This window comes from Barbus barbus (genome assembly GCF_936440315.1).
Source record: "Barbus barbus genome assembly, chromosome: 4".
Classification (NCBI taxonomy): Eukaryota; Metazoa; Chordata; class Actinopteri; order Cypriniformes; family Cyprinidae; genus Barbus; species Barbus barbus.
This window is the reverse complement of record NC_136732.1, coordinates 29,428,843-29,450,957: the sequence shown is the minus strand read 5'-3', so window position 1 is coordinate 29,450,957 and position 22,115 is coordinate 29,428,843. Positions and strand designations below refer to the sequence as shown.

The following is a 22,115-nucleotide window of genomic DNA, read 5'->3' as shown; positions in this document are numbered from 1 at the left end:
CACTAAAATATTGAAATTTGCTCTAGCTCTCCTTGCCGTGTTTGTGGATTCGTGATCACATCAAGTCAGATCTTTTTAATGAATCGGTTGATGCACTTCACAAACCCCTGCGGTATTGATTTGTGCACAAAGATTATCATTAAATAATAACCTACATTTCGGTCTGTACTAACAAAGCTTTTGCTTGGGTTCATAAGACTTGGAATATAGTGCACTAGTTGTATGGACCACATTCAATGGTGCTTTTTGAATCTTCAGTTCACTGTAATTGCATGGATAGAGTGGCCGGTATAATATTCAATAATGCACCCTTGGTGCTCCACAGAATAAAGACAGTCATACAAATTTGAAATGACACGAGAGTGAATAACTGATGACAGAATTTTCATTTTGGTTGAACTATCCCTTTAACAGCCAAGTCTGTCATTCACTGCATATGCTTACGAGAAAGAAAGACAAAAGGCAGCAAACAGAAAAAAAACTGATGTGGCATTTAAGAGATGCAATCATACGAGAGAGCTGCCACGCTTGCAGATCAGTCCGTTAGCACTGCTCGGTGAGTAAGTCTGCATGCATGCCAATGTATGTGGGTGGGTGTGTTTCAGGGAGTGACAGGATGCTGCATATCAGGCTTCTCCCTTTAAATTACAGAGGAGAAAAAAACATTACACTCTGCACAAGGAACTGATTTGTATCATTTACTTGTCATTATGATTATCTTTTTGTGCCAAGCTCTTTCTCTCACAGCAATGCAAATATATTTCCAGAAAAACTTACTACCTGCTGATGCAGTATTCACCTATTCTTTCTGTGCTTCATGCACCTCCTGTTTTAAGAACCTCTATCTCTTTAATGGAAGATCAGATTATCACGCTGCTGCAGCCAAACCACAGATAATAAGCAACACCAGCCCAGTCTGATCACCTCACATCATTCACTCTGTACAATAGACACAGTGCATGCATGGGTCTCCTCTGTTTCCCAATAGCTCATATTTCCAGATCTGAATGGCTCAACTTTGAATGGCAAACCACCAGCCAGCGTCTACACTCATAACCCCTTTCGGGATCCATTCATCGCTCATCCTCCGCACATTTTCACCGGCCTCCCATTCCATGCATCCCCCGCACAGGCGTAAGGAGAAAGAAGCCCCACTTACTGTCTTGATGTAGTTGCTTCTATTTGTAGATCCCTCCTTTGTAAATGGAGAGAATGACAGCAGTTATAAAAGAAGGGGGAAATCCAGCAGCTGGTAAAAATAAAAAATAAAAACGGAGGGAAAAAATACAACAATGACAAAAAGAGAAGGAGAGGAGAGAGAGAAGGCAGATAAAACAAAAAAAGAAAGAAAAATGAAATGGTAGGAAAATAAATCACCGCGGCAACAATTAGGCCTTTGGAAATTACATTTTAGAGCGTGTCCTGCAAGCCGGTGAGCGCTGGGAGCCAATGCATATCCTCAGCAGGCAGACACCGTTCCAGTGGCCGTGCAATAGTAACACTTCTATTTCCTCGGTTCTGACAATCGATAGCACTCTCTCTCTCTCTCCCTCCTCCCTCCTTTTCTCCCTGCCACGTTCAAACAGCCCCGATCGCTTGTTCTCTTTCAGCTGGTTGGTTGGCTTCGGTCCTCTCTCATCCTCTTATTTCCCTCCCTCCATACCTGCCTTCCTCTCTCTCTCTCTCTCTCTCTCTCTCAACCGCTTTTGCCCCTCCCCTTCTCCTCCATCGTCTTCTCCATCCAAACCCAGATACAAGGCAGACCCCTCCTTCCCGCTCTCCAGCTTTCTTTGATGTTGTGAGGAGTTCTAGACTTTTGGCTGAGGAAAGGAAGGGAAAAAAGAAAGAAAAGAAAAAAGTGACGCAACAGGAAGGATCAGAATTTACACTACAAATGCAACGTGTTTCTGTCTGAAACGTTTTCTGTAATAACTGTCATTTGGATTGAATCTCATTGCCCAAAATAGGATATCACCCAAGGATATCAGTGAACTTATTTTGGCATTCAGAACTGAATTGAGAAGGCTTTTAAAATTCCAAATTCTGTTCCTGAATGTGAATTGAACTAGAATTGCTAGAATTGAGGTGCTTATTTTAATTTATGATTAGAAAGTAGAAATAAATTAATAGAAAATACATTCAAGAATAAATCAGGAACTCAGAAACCACATGTGCTCAGGAAAGGGTTAAAAATGCATATACTGTATTTATATATATATATTTCAGTATTTAATTTAGCATATAAACTTTTAATATTAAAAATCTTAATAGAGGGTCTACTTCTTTAAAAAGATGCTGGTGCTCTTCTAATAAGGAGAAATAAATTACTTAGTACATCCTCAATAAATGAAACAAGAAAAAGATATCAAAGGTTTTAAAAACTCTACATACAGATGGATTAGGGTGGAAGAACATTTATTTTTCCACTAAGTCATGAATTTCTCTGAACTGAAATTCAGCTTCATGGCAATTCTGTTTTCCGTTTCTTGTAGGGAGAAGTTCATTCAACTCAAATTCCAACTTGAGGGCCAATTTTTCAGTTATGAGTTTTGTATAATCCTGATGTCAATACCAGGTTTACATGTCTGTGTGACTGTCTGGTATCATGTTCAGCTTGTGTTCAGTTAAATGAGTATGGAATGTGTCTTGTCACATGTGTGAAGGTATATGATGAGGTGTGCATTAGAGATCTAATTTATAGCATGCGAGATACGATGCATCAAAAAATCAAATGTAAGAATTTCACTTTGGCCCTATAAAGTCGTTTAACTCAAGTCAGACAGCAAATGTGCAAAATATAGCAAAAAACGAATATAGAATAAACGAATACTACTCTGTGTGTGTGTGTGTGTGTGTGTGTGTGTGTGTGTGCGCGCACTTGGATGGGTTAAATGTAGAGCACGAATTCCAAATATGGGTTATCATACTTTGCTACATGTCATTTTCACTGTTGTACAGAATGAAATTACAATGGTTTTACTGTCAAAGAATGTAATAAGTGATTTACTTTTAACTCTATTATAGGTTTGGTAATGTTGCTAGAGCACACTGATGCCAAAAGTTTTGTTGAAACTCATAAATATTGAATTGCAAATGCTAAGCTTCATAATTGTAAGTTTTTTTATTTATCGGGTGAGGTTGACCTGGTAAATATACAATTTAAAATATGAAATACGACCATAATGTTTATTAGGATATAAGGCCAAGACTTATTTCAAAACTTTTCTAAATTTTGGATTTTCTGAGACGATCATGTATCCATGTATGACTGAAAATGTGAGACAAGACAGACTATAAAGTTGTTTGAAATGGACCGTGTATCAGTTTGCATAACTGTGCAACAATTAAAAAAAAACTGGTGACAATTCACAACAAATCAAACCAGACCAGTACCTTAACAATACCCAGTGACAATGCTGCTTTAATATTTTCTACAGTAGTGCAATAGTACACATCCTTCAGTCATTTCCGTACCAGCTATTGTCACAACAAAAACATTTCTCCACTGCAAAGTCATGCCTTTCTGGCTCCATCACTTCCTTTGATGTCTCATGCTACTTTGCAAATATTTCTCAGGAATCACTTAATGGTTTTTCCTTCAACATTAAATCAGTCAGGCTTTTAACTTCCATCTACAAATTCCTCACTTCCATCCCTCACCATTTTCATCCACTGTCGTTATCAAGCTTTCATCACATCTACCATTTACTTTGCTTTATAGCACTAGGTGCTGTGTCTCCGAAACTCCCCCATACATCTTTCCTTACTCATCCATTATCTCGCAACTAGCAGATTCTTTCAACCCATTTTCCTCTTTGAGATTCATAGCTATTCCTCGTCTCTCTTTTCCTTCATCACACAACTGTTTCTGAAGAATTAAGTACAGCTGTTTTACACCAGTGGTTCTGAAGTAGATGTGCCTGACTCGAATATCTTAGTCTGTCACATCCAAAAACTAAAATCACTTCCAAACCACATCCAAAAATGCTTTGGTTAATATAATTGTGCTAACATATTATATTAACGCTTAATATAATTGTGCTAACATATTATATTAACGCTAACTGTGTTTGATAATTCTATGTCCAGCAGACATGCTCAAAACCACTGGAAAAAGACACTGATTGAGACAGCTTACAAATAACTTAATGTTATAGGACAAATAATTCAATATACAATTTTCTGCTAAATTAGCACTGAGACATTGTGGAACTTGAACGTCCAGTTAAGGAAAGAATTCATCGTTCACTTCTGGATCGATTTCAATCTCTACAGACACTAATATTGTATGGCAGTTTGTCAGCTTTGCCTGTTTCAAATCTAAAGAGGTGAAAGTGCCTCCTCTTTCCACTGTCCTAATCTATTATCCATCCATTTCCACCCTCTGTGGATATGACAACAAGCTTTCTGGCTGCTCCGGGTCTCGGTAAATAGCGCCATATGCACAGCTCTCTAAGGGAGGTCACTTAGAGATGATGTTATAACTTTTAGTACATTTACACTTCAGAGTTAGAAACATCATGTATTCTAGAGAGCTTGTTGAAACTGAATGTTGAACTGTAGCACTACGAACTTAAAATTAGACAAAAAAAACAGAGAGGGAAAAGGACACTGAATAAAGCCTTCTGGCAGAAAGTATTTAAACGATCGGACCTCTTAAATAAAAGAATATGATTTTAATAATTGATTAATTTCAAAATATAATCGCGTAGCAATTATCAAGGATCTTTTAATGGCTCAGTTTTAAAGATTTCATTTTCATCTGACAGAACGAGCATAAAACAGGGACGGAGATATATGGTTGGAGTTACCACAAGGGAACAGATGGAAAGGTTCATTTTGCCATTTTAAACTATAAATGTTCAGTAACATTACGTGTACAGGAAGGTGGGAGGGAGGGAGAAAGGATGGTTGGGTGTAGGAAAGGATTACTGAATAATTCAAAAAGAGAAGAAAGCACAGATGAATCAAGTGGGCTAGTGCCTGTCTCGCACTGAAGCAGTATAAAATGGAGAATGCTACTCTTTTGTGGCACAAATCCGCCTGTAACATTTGCCAGTGAGCAAGGCAGTGTCTTCAAAAGAAGCAAAACCTTTGGTCACCAGATCTGAGTTAACAGCATAAATTGCATTTTGAGGTCTTTCATCACCTGCATGCTTTCACAGTAAACTGGAGCCTGGGTTCATGAACGGTTACATCTGGGCAAAGGAAGTCATGGTGATACAGCAAGGTTTTTGGGTCCTACAGTGTTTTCCGCAGTACCTCAAAGGTTCAGCCTTTCACCGCCTCAATATTCACTGCCTTGCTGCCTGTGTCCTCGTTATGAAAAAAGATGTTCCACTTGGCTTCATAGTTAACCCTCTGCTCACTGTTGAGAGAAGAGAAAATGGGTCATGAATGGGGAAAGGGGATGCACAGGCGATAAGAAACAAAAAGGAAGTGGACAAAGAGTTGAAAGAAGAATTGAGGGATGAGGAAGAACCAGAAGTTCTGTAACAGAGGCAGCTGGGTGAAAATATGGCATGTATAGAACAAATAAGTCCCGTTTTTTTTTTTTTTTAAAGGGAAAGGTAAAAAGCAAACATGGAATGTGGACAGCTAAATAGTTTGGAAGAAGATGACTAAAACAAAAAGAAGAGGAGGAAAAAAAACATCAAAAAGATTAGCTGTAAGCTATTGGGAAAGCAGAAACATCTAGTACACATTTTAAAATGCATGCAAAGACTAAGAAGAAGATGAAAGGAAGTGAGGAAGCAAAGAGGCTTAGTGACGGGTTAAATCTGAATGAGCTGCAGTGATTGATAAAAGACAGTGTCTACGATAAAGATGCATCGTGGGTGGAACACCATTGCGCCAACATATACATAATGCTTGTGCACTCTCAGAAATAAAGGTACAAAAGCTGTCACTGGGGCGGTAACTTTTCAAAAGGTACATGTTTGTACCTAAAGGGTCCATTTTGGTACCTTAAAGGTACATATTAGTACTTAAAGTGTACAGATTTGAACCTAATAGGTACAAAAGTGTACCTTTTGAAAAGGTACCGCCCCAGTGACAGCTTTTGTTCCTTTATTTCTGAGAGTGTGCATTTGTATGTGTTTGCAAGTAGATGATAGATTATTTTAATGTTCCCTTCTCTCTCCTATGGCTAGTCATTTATATAGTCTTTGAAGCAATTAGGCCACTTCAGACACTGCAGAAAATACCTGCAAAGACCTGTAACCTTGAAGAAATACCTATAGCACATTTTGAGAACACTGATGAAACTTAAATGGCTTTATCAGCAGGGTTGAAAAAGGAAATATATCGGCTCTTCGGTCAGATTAATCTTCTAATAAAACCATACAAGGCCTAATCAATATAATAATAATATATCAATAAGAATTAATGAGAGAATAGCCCTTTCCAAAAGAAACATTCATTCTGAGACAGACAGACAGACAGACAGATAGATAGATAGATAAACAGATAGATAAAATACCATGAACAGTTTCATTTAAAATCATTTCATTTTAATTGCATTAATTGTTTTTTTTGTTTTGTTTTTTGTTTTTTTTACAATTTTACAGTTGAACATTACAATTTAAAATGTATCTCAAATGTCCTAAGTAACAAACAGGATGGCCATACAAGACATACCGGAAAAAAAGACATCTGAATTGTAGATATTAAAAAACAGTAATATACATTAAGTTCAGTACAATCAAAAAAATTAAGTTATATTGAAGCACCATGTTAAAAACATATTAAAATAAATATAATTAACACACTGGCTTTTCATAGACCAAGGCAAGGCTTAACACAAACTACGATATAAACATGGGCTCTCTCATGTCTGCAACTATTAAAACTGAGAAGAAACCAAAAAACACATTTCATATCTGACATGTACTGGGGAGGTAAAAAAAAACAAAAAAAACAACACAATATATATGGTCGGAGATGATGCCAGATTTTGGGTCTTGGTGACCTGTAGGACTACAGTACATTATCGTAACAATATTCTGTAAGTGTTAAGTGAGTCTGATCAAGGATCCGCCCCAAAGGGCACTAAACATCTCTCTAGAGTAATACAAGTGGTAACTAATTAATTATGCATTGGCCCAATGTACCAAAGCAATACCCAATATGATACAAAACCCCATGAAGCTGATACAGACCAATGTTTGGTGTTAAAAAGGGCATCCAATGCCAAAACACATTTGCGCTTACAAAAGGTGTGTGAGATTTGTGTGGAAAAGATGGGAGTCTATTCAAATAAATGACATCACAGATGGTAAAGATGTTGAAATTTCTGTGATTTGTATGCATTTAATGTAGCAGCTGCTTCGGTCCTTTAGTGACATGCAGGAATCCCCTAAAGCACATACAGGACACTTGAGAGCTGCTCAAATTATGTGTTTGTCATATGTCGTACAAATATTTGTGCAGTCAGTGCTGCACACTCTTATTCAACTTGACAAATGGGCTTTCAAACAACCCTAAATTAAAAGCACACGCTCCCTGCTCTGGTCCTTCATGTGCTAACCCACTGAGCTGTGCAAGTTCAAGTCCTCACTTCTTTTTATCACATATGATCGGTCACATGTTCTGCCATCTAGACTGCTAACTCCGAACTGAAAAGGCTTGGAGGAAACAAGAGAATTTTCCCATTGTGGAGAACAACATCCCCACCATGTGGCAAGTCTATGTACTATAGAACCAACTGAATATCTATTTTCCGTGGTTTAATACAGAACCACTAGCATGAAAATATTATCTTCTATAATAAGGTACTAAACAAAATTCATCATGTAGCATACAAATAACTGAGCAAGTGTGCTAATAAAAATATGTCTTTAAATATTTCAAGAAAATCTGTTTCGATGCTAAGAACATGACATTTTACAATGTAAAAGTTTAATGAAAACAAAAAGAACATATTACATTGAAGGTGTTTTAAATAAATAAAGTCTCAGCATATCAACAACAAACGGTCATTATTAATCAGTATATTGTAGGTCCAGATCCACTGTACCGTCAGTCACCACAAGCCTAAGTCTCTTAGGCTTGCGTTCCGTTATGGGGGTACTTTGTGAGTGGGAGGTGGAGAAGTGTAGAGAATTATATGGGTGAGTTCCTGTCCCCTGATGCTGCTGATCCTTACCGTTTTGGCCTCCGTGGACTTTAGGCCCTGCAAACCTACTCACAGAGGGAGGAGGTGAGAAGTTTGAGGGACCACAAGCTTCTACAACCAGCCTTCCTTGTGTTCCCGAAGGCTCCATAAGACAATGATAAGTGTAATTTGCAGGTCCTGAACCAGAATAATTCAAGCTTTCACCATCCTCACTGTAGCCCAGAGTCAGAGAATGATCTCCGGTGAAGTTCACTACATAAGACTGGTGAGGAGTTTGACCGTATTCAAAGGTGGTTGACTGAGTTTTAATCAAAGGGACCTCATGGATTGAGGATTCTCTGTATCCCAGCTGAGGACTGCGGTGCTGCGACACAGGAGGTGAAAGAGAGGAGCTGAAGTTGAAATCAGAAGAGTCACAGTGAGAAATGTTTGAACACATCTGATTCTTATTGGGCTGGATAGAAGACACTCCAGAAAGTTGAGTGTTTTGAGTGGGAGCCACAACAGCATGGGGTTTTTCAAATTTTGAGAGTTTGCTTTGTGTTGTACTGTAACATTGAAAACCTTGAGAAGAGGGAAATAAAAACGTGGAGGACAGGGATGGATCTTTATCATTTTTTGAGATCTGGGACTTTAGGCCTGGATTGTTCTTGAAAACGTCTGTTGTGGTTTTGCTAGAGCTGATGAAGTAAACAGGGTGAATGCGATCACCTTGCGGACCGGGATAAGGAGGGTACTGTTTGGAAGGGACATTCTTTGGGTTTTTTCGCAGATTTTCAGCCAATCTTGAGAACCCAGCATTAGGACATCTAGCAGAAGACTCTTTTCCACTGGGAGAACTTGATGGACCTGGACAAGCATAGATGCTTTCCAGGTTGCTGTGAGATTTCGAGCTGCCTGCAGCCACAGAAACTCGACAAGCATTCCGGCCTTCCTCGTTTTTCAAGACGTTCTTGGGGTTTGAAAAAAAAGGAAGCTTCTTGTCATTGCTACGAAAAAGTGCATTGCCAGAGTTGAATGCACCTGGATACTCAGCATGGAAGGGTGTAACAGGGTGTGTTGACTGGTTTGGAAAGACAGATTCGGATTTAGCTTTTGAGCTATGCAAGTTGAGAGGTCCATTGTCTTTAATGTCAAATTTAGCAAGGCCTGACTCGGAGGACTTCAAGTTAACAATGGAATCAAGAAAGCTTAACTTTTTATCCTGAGGATGCAGGCGAGAATTTGGGTGCCCAGGCTGTTTAGCACTTGTAGATGCATTGTTAAACATTGTCAAGTCTTTGGGGAGTAACTGTGTTGCTGAATCTTCCTGGACCTGGAGCTCCATGGGTGTTTGTGACAACTCGCCATCAGACAAATACAGGTCTTTCTCAGGGTCTTGAAGAGGAGCAGAACTTGTGGCTGTATTACAGAGCTTATCTTTGAAGAGACTGAGATGAGACGCACCAATAGATGAGGATGTGTCAGACTGAGCAAAGTCAATATCCGGGAAACTTAGCTCCTCATCACTACTGAAGTTACTCACTGGGCTTGGGGATCCTAGGTAAGGGGTCTCCGGATTCCATGCGTCAGTGGGACTTTGGGAGAAGGGGCTGCTGAAGGACCCGGTGTTATGTGGCTCACCAGGACAGTAATCTATTAAAGAGCCTGCCAAGTTGTTTTGTGCAGGCATCTGATCGTAGCTTTCGAGATTTAAACATGGAAAGTCAAGCACATCCTCAGAATAGTTACTAAAGCTACAATCTGTGGTAAAGGGAGAAATGGAGGGAGAAGCAGTTACACTGGTGTTAGTGGGCACACTTTTCTCACATACCTGTGACTGGCTCAGAGCCTGGAGTTTTGACAGACTTTTATTAATCTGTAACAAAATGTCATTCCTTCCTTTATTGTCACTTCTACTAACTCCAGGCTTAAAACTATCTAAATTGTCTGACACCTGCTCTCTTACATTCTCTTTTGCTTGAATACTCCCACTGACATTACCAACTCCTGCCAGCCCTTCATAACAGGGAGAGTAAAGTGACAAATGTGAAAGGGATAATGGTAAGGGTGAAGTCGCAAAACTCGGTGGATCTCTGAAGGTCTCTGTCCCCTTGGTACAACTACGCCCCGCCATTAGTTGCTGGCATTGAGACGGGTTTTCGTCTTTAACATTGCCGAGAGGCATCTGTTCCACTACTGCTGCTGTAGAGAAGACAGATGTTAATTTCTTTGGCTCCCCGTACACAGTATCAGGGCTCCCATCGTCATTGTGAGCTTCTTTCCACTCCACCTCCCACTTGCCTTCAGCTCTCCTGCACAATTTAATCAAAGGTAACGGTTTAATGTCATCAATGTCTGACTCAATTTTTGGATCAGATGATTTTTGTTGTAGTTGATTGTCGGTAACATCACTACTGTCTTGAACAATTTCTTTTGGTGTACTAACGTTCTTCTTGTTAATGCAAACAGCTGATACTTTTTGTTGTCTTTTACATGGCTTAGCTGCATATTCTTTTCTGCAATGCTCCAGCACGTCTTGAACTGCTTTGGTGGCTTTCTCCAAACCTACGCCGTTATCGGCCTCCCCATGACCCCGAATCCTCTCCATTTCTTCATTTAAAATTGAGACAGAATCCAAAATAGCCCTAAAAGGGTTGCATTGCTGTGGGCTTGACTTGTCCGCAACACTTTTTGCCTCGTCCGTACACTCCATCGCCCACTCCTTTCCCCTTTTCCTCTTAAGGCGGATTCTGACGTTGAGCTTCTGCTCTTCTTCCGTGTTATCCGAAACATTTGAGGTAGACAACTCGTCACTGACAGCATGTTCAATATTATCTGTAATCTCACAGTCCTCTGGTCCTTTATTTATTCCTTCTACTCCTTTGTCACTTCCCGCTTGGTTCTCCTCTCCCATGTTGCAATTGACTGCTTCTGTAATTTTAGATGTTTCATGCTTTGGGTCATTGATTGTCCTCTCACAGACATGTACATTACTTGTGCCATCTCTGTTTTCAGGAACTCTGACATTGTTTCTCCCTGGTCCACGATGGGCACTCTGAAGAGCTTTAGAGTATTGTTTAGACGAAGTCTTTATCAACTTGGACGAGCCACGCTTTTTGGACCCAACGCCAACATTGGCTTTGAGAGTTAAACTTGATTCCGATTCTGGACGTTTCAACAATGTTGCATCCACACTGCTGCTTTCGATTGGCTTAGGTAACAGATTGTCCAAATTGGGTTCTTTGCCTTTACTGACATCAGTACATGGTGTTGCAGGCACATTAACATCCTGTTCTGGGTCTGTATCAAGTGATTCTCGAAATGCTCGTTTCTTTAAAGGAATGCTGCTTTGGGAACTGTGATCCAGAGAAACTTTGCATATGGAAGGAGGTTCTGAGGAAATCAAAGTGTTTTCTGACTGTTTCAATTGAGTATCTTCATGTATATTTGGCTGATCAGCTGCCGTGAGTCCTTTATTAGGGTTCTCATTCCTGTTAAGTGCTTCATGCCTGTCCTTTGCATCTTTATTGTCAGTAGGTGATAGTGTCTTTATATTATCAGCTTCTCCTTTACCACTGTAACTGCACGGAGGTTGGTGGTCATTAGCGTCCTTTTCTTGACTAAACTTGCAACTCAAATTCTTTCTAATATCCTTCAGCAGTACCTTTGCCTCTTTAACAACAACAGTCCTGCTACCAAAGCGTGCTGTTACCACTTTCTTTTTCAAGTGACTTTCTTCGACAATTACTTCTTCCTGCTTCTTGATCGTGCTTTCTTTATCCTGCACCTCAGGTATGAGCTCAACATGTGTTTGTTTGTCATCTTTATCTGCTCTTTTCCGTTTCTTTACAGCAACTTCTGAATTTTTGGGAATTGTGACTTCAACAGACGCGACCGTTACAACTTTATTATCTTGCTTGCCTTCAATTTCATGCTCACTGTGGCTATCCTTACCATCCACATCCACAAGTTCTTTCACCACAGGTTGTGAGACTGTGTTTTTGCCAGTCTCTAAATCACATGTTACTTTTAAGTACTTATCTGCACACTCCATATTTACTGGTGTGAAATACAACTCCTTCACCCCTTTCTTACCTTGTCTATTGCTGTCTTTGCTCCCATTAAATTTTGTGCTCTGCTGTACTGAAGCTGCTGCTGGTGCTGTAACCTGGTCTCTTCTACTGTCTGCCTCCCTCTGACCTGTACTTTCAACCTCTGGCTTTCCTGGGATAGCCACCCTGACCAGACTGACTCTGAGGTAACGATTTAACCCTGAGTGGAAAGAGACAGGACTATTAAGAGATGGTGAAGACAAGGAGGGTGTATCACTAACAGTGCTAGAAGAGACAGACTGCCTGTGGTTTTGCTTGTTATCCCCTGAGGTCTCTGAAGCTACACAAGCACCAACATCACCTGCCCTAGGAGCAATGGAACCACTGATGTGTCTCCCATCGCCAGCCACTTCCCTGAGGCAATCCCTAAGGACACTCTGTTGCGTCTCTCTGATCACCGTGCTCTCTGTTTGTGATGATTTGTCACTGTTAGTTCCAGCATCTCCATCAATGTGTACATGTTTATCATTACATGGTTTACCTGGAGAGATTAAAACAGGGTAAGTAGTGTCCTTGGATTCAACCTTGCTTCCTTTTTGCCGCTTCCCATCTCGTGTCTGCGAGTCAGAGCATTCATTTTGCCCTGTAGAGAGTTTAGAATTGGATTTGATAAGTCTGGTCCTCCTTTTGTTGAATCTGGAGAGTTTAGATCGACTCCTTGCTTGGAGACTGCTCAGACGACTACGAAGAATATTCCTGGTCCTTGAGGAAATGCCCTGGTGGACAATTCTGACAGATGATGCATCAATGTTACGTCCCTTGGCCTTCATGCCGTCTCTTTCATGTACACTGGAAACACATCCAAGAGTAAAGGGTTTAAATCTAATTACGGGGCCTCCATTTAACATTTCTCCATCCTCATCTTTTCTCTCCTCCGGTCCATTTATGTTAACACTTCTGAGAGGTGGAGAGACAGATTTGCTGTTCTTTGTGATCCTCTCTGGTTTTGGTCGCTCTTTCTCAATTAGGTATAGCAGGGCCCTTTCTTTGCTCAAGGGGTCCTTACAGCGTAATAGGAAATTTGTGCTGTGCTGATAGAGGCAGATGCTCAGCTCCTTTAGCTTGAGGTGAGGCAAAGATGATAAGAGGTTTTGTGTCCTCTTTTCCACCTGTTTGCAGTGCTCCTCCCTCCTCCACCTATCAGTCTTTCTCATCTTGCTCAAAACAAGGGCGTTCCTCTTTGTCCGTTGGGAAAATGTATTCCTCATTGGCAAGGCTGACAAGAGAATGAGACAAGAATAGACAGCCAGAGTTAAGTGGTTGGCAATAATGAGATTATGCCAATACAGGCTTTTTCACCACTTTATTAGGAAATTGCATAGGATGCTTAATTATGACCCTTGCAATTTTACACTCAGAACAAATAAATTTTTCTCCAGGACACAAGTAATTAGAAAACAACTAAATAGGAATGGCATAACAAGCATACCAGAGTTTGATACAGTGAGAAATGGCTTTGGGGTGCCATTTCCCCTATTCCTGTTAAGCCTTAGGTCAGTCTCTCTGAACTCATATTTCTGTCCAGAAAGATCCCCAGAGCAAGCCACATCTGGTGACTGGTCTCTCTTCTGAAATGATCCCTCTCCTCTCCTGCATAGATTGACATAATTTGTGATAAAAGCAGATTTAAAATATTTTTAAATGCATTTCTGTCATTAGAAACCTAATTGACATTAAACTCTAATACAGTTCAGACCAATTACAAGCATCCATTGACATAATTGCGTGTTATAGATCCCGCATCACTATAATACCCACAGCAGATGGCCTTGAAGCTGTATTTACGTATATTCTCTCACCTCTCACATGTGCAACATTCACACATTTCATTATTCTCTCCAAAAAAGCTGTCCCCATAGTAACAGGTAATCTCCTCCCCCGGTGAGATGGGCCGCACCACTTTTACACAAGCTCCATTCTTATCTCCAGGGACAAACTAATAGGAGGAACAGAAACAGTATGAGCAAATTACTTTTCAGTATACAGTGTTTGCCTATAATCTACTTAGTCATATGCCGGGAAACAAGTGAAAACAAATTAAGGAAATTACATTTTAAAAAGGGTGAAGCCCTGTTAGGACTGAAGTCAGATAAAATAATACAATAAAAATAAATAAGTAATAAAACTTACATATACATTACATTCACTTATAAACTACAGTTCAAACATTTGAAGTCAGCAAGATTTTTAAAGTGCTTTTGAAGTCTGTTATTCTCAACCAGACTGTATTTGATCAAACTCAGTAAAACAGTAATAAAGTTAAGAATCATTACAATTTAAAATAACTATTCTGTTTTAATATATTTTAAAATGTAATTAATTCTTGTAATAGTTGAATTTTCATCAGCTAATCCTCCAGTATTCTGAGTCACATCCTACAGAAGTTCTATTTTGCTGAATTGGTGCTCAAGAAACTTTCCTTATTATTGTCTGTTCCAAGTGTTTTTCAATTAAGTAAACATTGCTTTCTCAATTATTCAAGACAAGACACATGAAGAACAAAGAAACAAATGACATGAAACAAAGTGTTCTTAAAAGGCTTATTAAAGCCACTAAAGCGATCGACGCATGAGCAGTAAATGGTTTCGTCTTTATCTTGTCAATACTGCTGTTTGATAATTGTTAAATAAATAACAGGTCTATTAGGCTGCATTTCAACACTTTCACAGATCTATTGTGACATACCAGATTCTTGTCTTGTCTGTTTACATTCAAGATGCAGCTTAGACCAAGTGTATCCCACAGATGTGTACCTAAGCACATCTCACTGCACACACGCATCCGCTAACTGCGTGCAGGTATCAAATCAGTCATTTGTAATAAAGAAAAACTGGTATAGTTTTATATATTAGAGTGAATACAAACATGAAAACTGAAAGCAAATGAAAGAAACGCCGTACTCTCTTTTATCAGATCTAGTTAAACTTTAAAGAGAAGTCTAATGAATCTAATGTACATAAACGTAATACACGTTAATCTTGCAGCCTGAATGTCCATTTATGTACATTAGATTTATTAGATAGTAGTGTAAAGGGTCTTTAAAAAAAACTACACAATTCAAAAGATTTGCTAGTTAAGCAAAAGCAATCATTTAGTGTCTTACCTTACAGTTGGGTCTGCAGTCTTCTCCCAGAAATAAAAATAAAAGAGAAAATATTGTAATCAGATCCTGTGCGTTACCAAAGACCGTGTTTTGAAAAAGAAGAATATTACTGATCCGTTTATGCATACGGGTTCTCTCACCATGATTGATAAAGGCAGCCGGCCCCAACCAAAGCTGAGCACATCTCTTGCGCATGGAGTACATGACACTGAAGTCATTCACTCCTGCTCTGAGGACGGCACTATCCTCAGGGCTCAGCTCAGCTATACAGCCCTGCAGGACCTCCACCCTTTCTCCCACAAGCCTGGAGAATTCAACATTGTCATATCTTTAAACATGGTCGTCAAATTAATTTAAAAAGTAGACCAGTCATTATGTTTTATAATTAATTAACAGTTTAAATGCTGATTTTGAACAATTGAAAAATTATTATTCAAAAAAAAAAAAAAAAAAAAAAAAGGTGATTCTAACCAGTGTCGGGTGGATGTGATTTTAGCTCCATTAGTCTCGGAGGAATAGCGGTTACATGGCTCGATGTTCACTCCACTGTCCAACATAAATGCTGTCATATAACGATACATCTAAAGAAAATGAAGAGCAAGTTAAAATAGTTTTTAAAAGGACACTGCCATACAGTTATGTTATTTGAATAAAAGTATTGTGATACACTGTGGCTGTCTTTAAATAAAATTGGATGGATGGAAGGGAAAAATGAAGGAGGGAGGAAGGAATAAAGGAAGGGAGGAAGGAAGGGAGAAAGGGGGTGCTTCTCATTTCTTATTTGCCCATTATAGTTTCCTTTCCTCGAGTCATAGCTCCACCCCTTTGGATGTGAGGGAAGGATGCAAGGAGAGAAAATGAGGCCGGAGGAATCAAAGGAAATAACGCTATGAGTGTACCCTTATTCATAGCTCTCTTGAAAACTTCCTTGTACCTCACGATGCAATTCAAATCAAAAGAAAGAAAAGCTTCTCCTCTCTGATCTAACAGGTGTCGAACAAAGCAACTAGATTATTTTGATCATTTAAACGTTTTCACTTAAAGGAAGTCTCGGGATTGATAAAGATTTTAATTAATATATTTTCCCTGTCCTTGTCTATCTTAGGCAAACAATTTTCTGTCCAGGGCAGCCCTTTTGTGTACAGAGAGACTGTACTCATCAAGAAAACAAACAACTGATCTAGCAAAGACAATCCTGTAAGCAAATATGCTGAAGAAAAGGCATCCTTACTAAACAGCTACACATTCGAAGCAATTCAGAATCAGAATCAGAATCAGAAAGAGCTTTATTGCCAAGTGTGTTTGCACACACAAGGAATTTGTCTTGGTGTTATGAGCTTCCAGTACAGAAAGTACAAACATAGTGCAGACAACATATAATTAAGGTGATAATTGATTCAAGCATTCTTACATTCCTCTTTGGTGATGATTATACATGTGTACAAGCAACCAAAAAATGGACATTCAGCAATTCTGGATAAGATATGATACTCACGTGCTGCTTCAACAGCTCCTGTCGGTGTGAACCCAGCCCAGTGAAATAGCCACTGACCCATTCCCCATCCAACAGGGCATCAAAGGTGGCCTGGAAGTCATGCGTTCGTTTGAACCGCAGAAGTGTCTCTCTGAGGTAACCCCATCGCCTGATCTCAGGGGGAGGACTTCATTCACATAATGAAAGAAAAAAAGTTAATTACAAATTATGAATGGAAGAAATAACGCACACAACAGTTCAAAGGTACGGGTTCAATAAGACATATTTAAAATAAATAAACTTATTTTAGCAATGTCACATTAAACTGATCAAAAGTGTCAGTAAAGACATGTATATTATTACAAATAATTTAGATTTCAAATAAACGCTGTTCTTTTGAACTTTCTATTCGGCAGAGAAAAAAAGAATCATGCTTTCCACAAAAAAAAGGAAACTGTTTTTAACAAATAATAATAACAACAGTAGTAATAATAATAATAATAGTTTCTTAAGCACCAAATTAGCATATGAATGACATCTGAATTATCATGTGACACTGAAGACTGGAGTAACAGCTGCTGAAAATTCACTTTGGCACCACAGGAATAAATTACATTTTAAAATACATTATTTTTAAAAATATATATACACATTTAAATATTTTAAATAGTAATAATAATGGCTTTCATTATAATACTGTTTTACTTCTTTCAAAAACATGAACCTTAAAAACTGACCCTACATTTTTGAACCAGTGTGTGTTTCACATTACTAACTGAAAAAACAAACGTATTACATTAGTGCTATCAGAATAACAAAACCAATATTTTTCTTTAACTACTGTGCATAAAAACTGTTGATCATGTATAAAGCAGTACCACAGTACCTTATGTTCATCTTATGGGTGCTGAACCCCAGTAAGGGATCCAGCACCAGACTCGTGGCCAGATCATCTGTCTCACAAAGCTCTCTCACACTCATTCTATAAGATCCCTCCATGGTTGCCCACCATCAACATGCTGGAACAAAATGAAGTCGGTGAGTTACACATTTAAACAGCTGCAAGTCCTTCTACGCAAGCATAAATGAGAAGAATAATAGCAATTATATTTTCCTCAAAGATTTCTAAAAAAAAAAACAGCATTAGAAACCTATGGGTTGTCAAAAATGTCTGAGACCACTAATTAAAATATTTGTATTTTGTTCAAATTCATTATAATGAGTGAAGAGTGAATTTTTGCCCAAATGACAGCAGTGGTCAAGCAGCACAAATGATCTCCAGCATGATTTGAGATTAGTATCTTGAGCCTCAATGGAAAGAAGAACATCTGACCATCTATACTAAGCCACATGATCAGCCTTACAAACCTAATTATTTGATGTGCATTTTTAGTGACCCAGAATATCTAGATTTATTTTATATCATAACATTATTTTTTCACCGGCTACGTTTACATGCACCATTTTTGGTTCAATCGGACTGAACTCATTCCGACTGATGAATCTGAATTTACATGAACGCTAAATAAAGTGATCAGGTTGATGTGTGCGTTTATGTCACAAGCTTCAAATCAGAATGGATTTTTTTACATGCACACTGCCCAAATATAGAATTTTGTTTGTTTGCACACAATAACCACTCTCCTACACTGTTTCTTTATTTGTTTTTAACAACAGAATTAATATTTATCAATTTCTGGATAAATATAGCCTACATATAAACCTCTGTGCCGTGCTGCTCATATTTATCATGCAGTAAAAATGCCCCTCCCTGTGCACAAAATGGGTTGCCTGTGGATGAGAATCTGAAACAAGAACTGGTGGGACGAGTTCACGGCCAAGTGAAAAGAGTGTTTTTTAATGACAGGACACACATTATTCAAAAGGAAGAACAGCTCGTTCCGTGAGTCATACGTCATTATGCTATTTCTGCATCATTGCACGTGCAGTCATTTCAGTTTCGGTTTTTGATCAGATCGAGTGTTTACATGCATTCTCATTTGTATTAGAAAAAGAAATAAACCACCCCCTTCAATCCAATTGAAATTTCATTCCGATCGAGTTCAATCGGATCGATTAAGGTGTTTACATGAAGGCTTTTCATTCCGATTGAGCCGTCAATCCGATTACAAACGGATTATTTGGTTGCATGTACACGTAGCCACTGTAAAGCTTCATTTCTTGATTTTGAATCCCAAATGAAGTTCTCGTTTTCATTGAGAAACTAGACTGTAATAATAACAACAGTAGTTGTGGTCAATAACACTTAAACTCATAACCCACTAAATCACAAACAGTACACATTAAAGTAATAACCTCACTGCTTAAATACTGAAATAACTGAATAATTTTCACCTTCACAAAGCACTTATTCTTTCAGCAGTCAGGAATAATTTGTAAAACAAAAGTGGTACATTTAACCTTCATAAAAACCCATATTAGACAAAGAATATTCCCCTAAATGTTGCTAGTTCCCAGCATGCAGTGCAGTATGAATTAATCATGCATTTCCTGTTATAGGATTGTTTCTCTGCATCTTTTTAAATTATTGCTGTTGTTTTGTCATTATTGTTAGTTATTGGTTGTTTAGACCTCATCTATATGTCTCATACAGAATGAGGCATTTTTGTAATTTGTGAATGTCCACATTTAAATTGACAAAAAGTTACTAAAGAGAACCTACAAATCTGAATACACTGGATTTTGTCAACAACTACTTTTTACAGTGTGTAAGCAGCAGAAGAATGAGAATAAAAAAAAAGGTCTGACAAAGCAAAAACAGACCATATTTATTTCCTCAGGAAGACACTTTGAAACACTGAGCTGGTCAGTACTGAGAAAGTGTCATCAATCTAGCCTATTTATGACACAAGATATTTAGAGTATGCCCAAACATTTAAGGGATGGATTTTGTCTTCTTGATAAATAAAAGTGTAACAATGAACATAGATATCAATTGTAACATTACTCAGTGTACGCATCCTAGAAGCAATTTTGTTTTACAGTATTCACTGGAAGAGAGCATGGTTACTGCCAGAAACATATTTGTAATAAAAAACAAAGAGGTTCGTTTTAAGAGTGTACATAACATCTATCCAACCAACTCCCAAACTGCTACTTACATACCTCTAACGTATGTGTAGTACATGTACTCAACCACTGCAAACAAGTTAAATCTCTTTGGGAGAAGTGAAGTCGTTACCTCTGTGCTTTTATAAAATGCGATTTAAACTTTTCATTTGAAGATATACTTTTTTTTTTTTTTTACTTTTCTGGCAGTGGCCATGCTATTGATCTTGTTAATTTGTGTGTTACATTGTAAAAGTTTTATTCACAAAAAAATTGTTTTGTCTTTGCCTAGATTTCCCTTGTAAAATCACTAAAGCTCACTGATAACAAGTAGTACAAAAAAAAGTTAGATAAGAATTTATTTTTTTATTTTTTTTACAGACTGGGTATTTTTTCCCTTTCACTTTCACTTTGTTATTGTACTTCAATGCAATTTTGTTTGTTTTCTAGCAATAAGAAATAATAATAATAAACATTTAATGTTCATTGCAGCTGCTTTAGAGACGATTTAGAGATGTTGTTGTACATTGCATTGCATAGTGCCTGTTTAGTTTTGTGCATTTTAACCCTGATAATTATTGCTGCAGTCTTGCGAGCAAATATCCTCCTCTCGGTGATTAATAAACGTATAATCCTTCTCTCCACCGACAGGTCAAGAGTCGCTCTACAAGGCAGCTATTCAGTCAGAAAACACTTCAGCACTTGAGTTGTAATCGAGTTCGAGTGACAGCAGGCGAGCTCCGGGGAAGCGTGTAAAACACCAGCTCAGAGAGACCTCCGTGCTAGTCCAGAGATCACAGCGGAGAAAAATAAATCAATAAATACCACATACAAGGACACGCAAAGGGTTAATAAATAAGATTACAGTCAATATTACGTGCCGCATGGTCTCTCAGAGACAGCTAACGTTACATCTGTCGACAAGCAGCTATGATCGCGCCAATTACTCGTTATTTAACAACACACCTGACTGGAGGTCAAAAGATAATTGATTTTGCCAATTCATAACAGCTGGTTATTAATGTTCAGAGCCGCGAGGGGCCATACATCACTGTCAGAGGAGCGTTAACGGACTTCAGCCCAAATCACTGAGGTCCAGTTAACGTTAGCTCACTGGACAACACAAGCGGACCGTCGCGGTCCAAACCGAATCTTTAAACATGATATATTTCACTGTGAATAGAAATTGACTTGCAAAATCTGCGCGAGCACATCTATTCTGTATAATAAACAGAGAAGTGCATTTACCTGACGGGCTTTCCTTCAAATTTCTGGTCGATTTGTCTGTAATGAAATTCGTCTGTAAGCTAGCAGGCTAGCTCTTCCTGTTGGCTACGAGCGCTGCTGCCATCTGCTCCTGATATCCCCATATTCCATGATTTTGACGTTTCTGCTGCGGGATATATGATTTTGAACTGGAAAATAGAAAGTCGCGCTGGGGTGATCTGGGTATGATACTAGCATTAATTTTTCTATACTGCGTTTGTTTTCGAATGTAGTAGAAGACTCGTCCTGGAGGTGAATTCAACCAATCCTTGACATTCAGAGTCGCGCTCCCATTGGCTAGTGAGCTGAGTGGCAGGGATCTCGGCGTTATTCCTCTCATCCCATTGGCTGGTTAAGTTACACGGCGTCGAGATTGGCCAATGAGAGTGCAGATGTAGGAAATACCTCGCGCTTCTACTAATCAGCGGCAGAGGAAGCCCGCTCCCCGCCTCATCTCTTTAACCGTGTGCTGTTGACCTCGTGGAGTTATGCAATATAATAGCAGGCTTTTTGTTAGGAAAATGCATGTTTGATGGGATTAAGGTTTGCTGGTTATGCGCAGTAGATGTTAAATATTTACTACTCTCACTGTGTTCTTTGTACTGTTTAACCTGTTACCCTGCGCCCCTATTTTTGAGCATTTTGTAAAAAACGATATAACCAAATAAAAATGTCTGTAGCTCTTGAACCCTAAGGTCTATATTTAAAAATCTGGTGTTGTTTGAAACTAGACACTTGATCCTTTGTTACTCTAGAGTCATAATAACTCAAAATTAGTATAGCAATAGAGTAAAACAAGGTAAAATATACATGAAATTGACTCGCGATATGTTTTAATGAAGCTCACTAAGGGAAAAATGGATGAGACTTTCATGCCAAAGGCCTGAAAACACCATAAAGATAAAGCTGAACATCTGACCATGTTTTGATTCAAATTTGAGGATGATACTCCCAAAAATGTAGTTTCTGTAAGCTTTTATTTAAAAAAAATCT

The 22,115-nt window shown here is 38.6% G+C and overlaps 1 protein-coding gene across 2 annotated transcripts; it reads right to left on the bottom strand.

Annotated features, from left to right (window-relative positions):
• Positions 1-6,563: 6,563 nt before the first annotated feature.
• On the bottom strand, positions 6,564-21,376 carry LOC306865431 (uncharacterized protein). 2 transcript variants are annotated; one of them, XM_079410024.1, is made up of 9 exons: positions 21,105-21,376; positions 17,674-17,806; positions 16,809-16,974; positions 15,785-15,894; positions 15,454-15,617; positions 15,314-15,333; positions 14,010-14,146; positions 13,640-13,800; positions 6,564-13,426 (listed from the first exon to the last, which is right to left on the bottom strand). In XM_079410024.1, the coding sequence occupies exons 2-9, from the start codon at positions 17,784-17,786 to the stop codon at positions 7,983-7,985; spliced, it is 6,315 nt and encodes a 2,104-aa protein (XP_079266150.1). In that variant the 5' UTR covers positions 17,787-17,806; positions 21,105-21,376; the 3' UTR covers positions 6,564-7,982. The 2 variants fall into 2 exon arrangements, with proteins under 2 accessions (XP_079266150.1, XP_079266151.1); XM_079410025.1 differs by lacking the exon at positions 21,105-21,376 and having other exon boundaries at positions 6,564-12,616; positions 12,692-13,426; positions 17,674-17,755.
• Between the last annotated feature and the right edge of the window lie 739 nt (positions 21,377-22,115).